At 47.5% G+C, this 6,000-nt stretch overlaps 1 protein-coding gene across 3 annotated transcripts in view; it reads left to right on the top strand.

Moving 5' to 3' along the window:
* LOC109883748 (F-box/WD repeat-containing protein 7) overlaps positions 1–6,000 on the top strand; it is a 58,828-nt gene that overhangs the window by 22,115 nt on the left and 30,713 nt on the right. For all 3 annotated transcript variants that reach the window (XM_031832667.1, XM_031832669.1, XM_031832668.1), the window contains 2 exons: positions 2,955–3,091; positions 3,400–3,513. In XM_031832667.1, coding sequence (XP_031688527.1) covers positions 2,955–3,091; positions 3,400–3,513 — 251 coding nt within the window. The remainder of the gene's footprint in view (positions 1–2,954; positions 3,092–3,399; positions 3,514–6,000) is intronic.

The raw sequence follows: 6,000 nt of genomic DNA, 5'->3' as shown, positions 1-6,000 counted from the left end.
GCGGGCTGTATCACCGCCTGGTACGGCAACTGCTCGGCCCACAACCGCAGTGCTCTCCAGAGGGTGGTGGGGTCTGCACAACGCATCACCGGGGGCAAACTACCTGCCCTCCAGGACACCTACAGCACCCATCAGATTGTTAAACAGCCACCACAGAGAGGCGGCTGCCTACCTACAGACTTGATATCATTGGCCACTTTAATAAATGGGACCCTAGTCACTTTAATAACGCCACTTTAAGAATGTTTTACATATCTCCCATTACTCATCTCATATATATACATACATACATACATACATACATACATACACACACACACACACACACACACACACACACACACACACACACACACACACACACACACACACACACATACACACATACACACATACATACATACACACACACACACACATACATACATACATACATACATACATACATACATACATACACACATACACCACACACACACACACACACACACACACACACACATACATACAGTGGGGCAAAAAAGTATTTAGTCAGCCACCAATTGTGCAAGTTCTCCCACTTAAAAAGATGAGAGAGGCCTGTAATGTTCATCATAGGTACTTCAACTATGACAGACAAAATGAGGGAAACAAATCCAGAAAATCACATTGTAGGATTTTTTATGAATTTATTAGCAAATTATTGTGGAATTACCTGTGTGTCCAGGTTAGAGGTGTTTAACCCTGTGTGTCCAGGTTAGAGGTGGTGTTTAACCCTGTGTGTCCAGGTTAGAGGTGGTGTTTAACCCTGTGTGTCCAGGTTAGAGGTGGTGTTTAACCCTGTGTGTCCAGGTTAGATGTGGACCAGCGAGCTGAGATACGGGGGGACTTTACCTAGCAGGGTCTTGTAGATGACATGGAGCCAGTGGGTTTGGCGACGAGTATGAAGCGAGGGCCAGCCAACGAGAGCGTACAGGTCGCAATGGTGGGTAGTATATGGGGCTTTGGTGATAAAACGGATTGCACTGTGATAGACTGCATCCAATTTGTTGAGTAGGGTATTGGAGGCTATTTTGTAAATGACATCGCCGAAGTCGAGGATTGGTAGGATGGTCAGTTTTACAAGGGTATGTTTGGCAGCATGAGTGAAGGATGCTTTGTTGCGAAATAGGAAGCCAATTCTAGATTTAACTTTGGATTGGAGATGTTTGATGTGGGTCTGGAAGGAGAGTTTACAGTCTAACCAGACACCTAGGTATTTGTAGTTGTCCACGTATTCTAGATCAGAGCCGTCCAGGATAGTGACGCTGGACAGGCGGGCATGCCAAAGAAGGGCCAGAAGTATACAGAATGGTGTCGTCTGCGTAGAGGTGGATCAGAGACTCACCAGCAGCAAGAGCGACCTCATTGATGTATACAGAGAAGAGAGTCGGCCCGAGGATTGAACTCTGTGTCACCCCCATAGAGACTGCCAGAGGTCCGGACAACAGACCCTCCGATTTGACACACTGAACTCTATCAGAGAAGTAGTTGGTGAACCGGCGAGGCAATCATTTGAGAAACCAAGGCTGTTGAGTCTGCCGAATAGGATGTGGTGATTGACAGAGTCAAAAGCCTTGGCCAGGTCAATGAATACGGCTGCACAGTAATGTTTCTTATCGATGGCGGTTAAGATATCGTTTAGGACCTTGAGCGTGGCTGAGGTGCACCCATGACCAGCTCTGAAACCAGATTGCATAGCAGAGAGGGTATGGTGAGATTCTAAATGGTCGGTAATCTGTTTGTTGACTTGGCTTTCGAAGACCTTAGAAAGGCAGGGTAGGATAGATATAGGTCTGTAGCAGTTTGGGTCAAGAGTGTCCCCCCCTTTGAAGAGGGGGATGACCGCAGCTGCTTTCCAATCTTTGGGAATCTCAGACGATATGAAAGAGCGGTTGAACAGGCTAGTAATAGGGGTGGTAACAATTTCGGTAGATAATTTTAGAAAGAAAGGGTCCAGATTGTCTAGCCCGGCTGATTTGTAGGGGTCCAGATTTTGCAGCTCTTTCAGAACATCAGCTGACTGGATTTGGGAGAAGGAGAAATGGGGAAGGCTTGGGCGAGTTGCTGTGGGGGGTGCAGTGCTGTTGACCGGGGTAGGAGTAGCCAGGTGGAAAGCATGGCCAGCCGTAGAAAAATGCTTATTGAAATTCTCAATTATATTGGATTTATCAGTGGTGACAGGGTTTCTTAGCCTCAGAGCAGTGGGCAGCTGGGAGGAGGTGACCTTATTCTCCATGGACTTTACAGTGTCCCAGAACTTTTTTGAGTTAGTGTTGCAGGAAGCAAATTCTTGCTTGAAAAAGCTAGCCTTGGCTTTTCTAACTGCCTGTGGATAATGATTTCTAGCTTCCCTGAACAGCTGCATATCACGGGGGCTGTTCGATGCTAATGCAGAACGCCATAGGATGTTTTTGTGTTGGTTAAGGGCAGTCAGGTCTGGGGAGAACCAAGGGCTATATCTGTCCCTCGTCCTAAATGTCTTGAATGGGGCATGCTTATTTAAGATGGTTAAGAAGGCATTTAAAAAAATAACCAGGCATCCTCTACTGACGGGATGAGATCAATATCCTTCCAGGATACCCCGGCCAGGTCGATTAGAAAGGCCTGTTCGCTGAATTGTTTCAGGGAGCGTTTGACAGTGATGAGTGGAGGTCGTTTGACCGCTGACCCATTACGGATGCAGGCAATGATGCAGTGATCGCTGAGATCTTGGTTGAAGACAGCAGAGGTGTATTTAGAGGGCAAATTGGTTAGGATGATATATATGAGGGTGCCCGTGTTTGCGGCTTTGGGGTTGTACCTGGTAGGTTCATTGATAATTTGTGTGAGATTGAGGGCATCAAGTTTAGATTGTAGGATGGCCGGGGTGTTAAGCATGTTCCAGTTTAGGTATTTAACCCTGTGTTTGATGTAATTTAATCGTGTCTAACCAGGTATTGAAGAGCCCCTGGTTGTGAAGAGAAGAAAGACTCTTAAACCTGGGTTCCTCCACTCGCCCTGGAAGAGTGCCTACGTACAACAACACAGGATAGAGAGCAACTGGAGGACTGGGGATATCACCTCACCTAAGGTATTATATAGAGAGGACTGGGGATATCACCTCACCTAAGGTATTTTATAGAGAGGACTGGGGATATCACCTCACCAAAGGTATTTTATAGAGAGGACTGGGGATATCACCTCACCTAAGGTATTATATAGAGAGGACTGGGGATATCACCTCACCTAAGGTATTATATGGAGAGGTGTGTATAATCTCAACTGGATTAAAGGTGTGTATAATCTCAACTGGATTAAAGGCGTGTATAATCTCACCTGGATTAACATCTTCACTCTACCTCTCTCTCATCTCTCGTTCGTCTCTCTCATCTCTCTCAGGTGTTAAAAGGTCACGATGATCATGTGATCACGTGTCTACAGTTCTGTGGTGACCTCATAGTCAGTGGTTCTGACGACAACACTCTCAAAGTCTGGTCTGCCCTCACCGGCAAGGTAAGGCTACGAACTCACACAGTTGTTTTAGTGTAAAGGAAGTACAACATGGCTGTGTGACTAGGGTAGTGTAATCACCCACATAGTTGATAGTGTAGAGCATCCAACGAGAGCATCCTGACCGGTTGCGTCACCGCCTGGTATAGAAACTGCTCGGCGTAAGGCTCTACAGAGGGTGGTGCGTACGGACCAGTACATCACTGGGGCCAAGCTTCCTGCCATCCAGGACCTCTATACCAGGCGGGGTCAGAGGAAGGCCCCAAATATTGTGAAAGACTCCAGTCACACGAGTCACAGACTGTTCTCTCTGCTACCACACGGCGAGCGGTACCAGAGCACCAAGTCTAGGTCCAAGAGGCTCCTTAACGGCTTCTACCCCCAAATGACCACCCGGACTATTTACATGGACCCCCCCCCCTCTCTATGCATAGACACTTAACCTGGACCCCCCCCCCCCCCCCTCTCTCTATGCATAGACACTTAACCTGGACCCCCCCCTCTCTCTATGCATAGACAATTAACCTGTACCCACCCCTCTCTCTATGCATAGACACTTAACCTGTACCCCCCCCCCCCTCTCTCTATGCATAGACAATTAACCTGGACCCCCCCCTCTCTCTCTATGCATAGACAATTAACCTGTACCCCCCCCTCTCTCTCTCTATGCATAGACAATTAACCTGTACCCCCCCCTCTCTATGCATAGACAATTAACCTGTACCCCCCCCTCTCTCTCTCTATGCATAGACAATTAACCTGTACCCCCCCCTCTCTCTCTCTATGCATAGACAATTAACCTGTACCCCCCCCTCTCTCTATGCATAGACAATTAACCTGGACCCCCCCCTCTCTCTCTATGCATAGACAATTAACCTGTACCCCCCCCTCTCTCTCTCTATGCATAGACAATTAACCTGGACCCCCCCCTCTCTCTCTATGCATAGACAATTAACCTGGACCCCCCCCTCTCTCTCTATGCATAGACAATTAATCTGTACCCCCCCCTCTCTCTCTCTATGCATAGACAATTAACCTGTACCCCCCCCTCTCTCTCTATGCATAGACAATTAACCTGTACCCCCCCTCTCTCTCTATGCATAGACAATTAACCTGTACCCCCCCCTCTCTCTCTATGCATAGACAATTAACCTGTACCCCCCCCCTCTCTCTCTATGCATAGACAATTAACCTGTACCCCCCCCTCTCTCTCTATGCATAGACAATTAACCTGTACCCCCCCCTCTCTCTCTCTATGCATAGACAATTAACCTGTACCCCCCCCTCTCTCTCTATGCATAGACAATTAACCTGTACCCCCCCCTCTCTCTCTATGCATAGACAATTAACCTGTACCCCCCCCCCCCACACTTTTTAATTTAATTATATATATTTTTTACTTTATTTTGTCAATATTTTCTTAACCAGCAATGCAGTTCAAGAAATAGAGTTAAGGGGCTTGTAAGATATATATATATATATATTATAGAGTACAGGGGCTTGTAAGATATATATATATATATTATAGAGTTAAGGGGCTTGTAAGTATAACTCTTTATGTGACCTTGATTTAACAAGTCAGTTAAAAACAAATTATTATTTACAATGACAAACCCTCCCCTAACCCGGACGACGTTGGGCCAATGACAAACCCTCCCCTAACCCGGACGACGTTGGGCCAATGACAAGCCCTCCCCTAACCCGGACGACGTTGGGCCAATGACAAACCCTCCCCTAACCTGGACGACGTTGGGCCAATGACAAACCCTCCCCTAACCCGGACGACGTTGGGCCAATGACAAACCCTCCCCTAACCCGGACGACGTTGGGCCAATGACAAACCCTCCCCTAACCCGGACGACGTTGGGCCAATGACAAACCCTCCCCTAACCCGGACGACGTTGGGCCAATGACAAACCCTCCCCTAACCCGGACGACGTTGGGCCAATGACAAACCCTCCCCTAACCCGGACGACGTTGGGCCAATGACAAACCCTCCCCTAACCCGGACGACGTTGGGCCAATGACAAACCCTCCCCTAACCCGGACGACGTTGGGCCAATGACAAACCCTCCCCTAACCCGGACGACGTTGGGCCAATGACAAACCCTCCCCTAACCCGGACGACGTTGGGCCAATGACAAACCCTCCCCTAACCCGGACGACGTTGGGCCAATGACAAACCCTCTCCTAACCCGGACGACGTTGGTAAGCATTGCACTGTAAGGTTTACACCTGTTGAATTCGGGCGACAGTGACAAATAACATTTGATTTGATTTGTAGAGGGCCGTAAAACCTCTTAACCCACTCTACAATAAGCTGTAAAACCCATTTCAAAGTTTTGATGTCTTCACTATTATTCAACAATTTAGAAAATAGTAAAAAATATAAAAAACCTTTGAATGAGTAGGTGTGTCTAAACCCTTGAATGAGTAGGTGTGTCCAAACCCTTGAATGAGTAGGTGTGTCTAAACCCTTGAATGAGTAGG

The sequence above is a fragment of the Oncorhynchus kisutch genome, linkage group LG9 (assembly GCF_002021735.2).
Source record: "Oncorhynchus kisutch isolate 150728-3 linkage group LG9, Okis_V2, whole genome shotgun sequence".
Lineage (NCBI taxonomy): Eukaryota > Metazoa > Chordata > Actinopteri > Salmoniformes > Salmonidae > Oncorhynchus > Oncorhynchus kisutch.
Note: the sequence above shows the minus strand (reverse complement) of the source record. Positions and strands in the feature narration are given on the sequence as shown.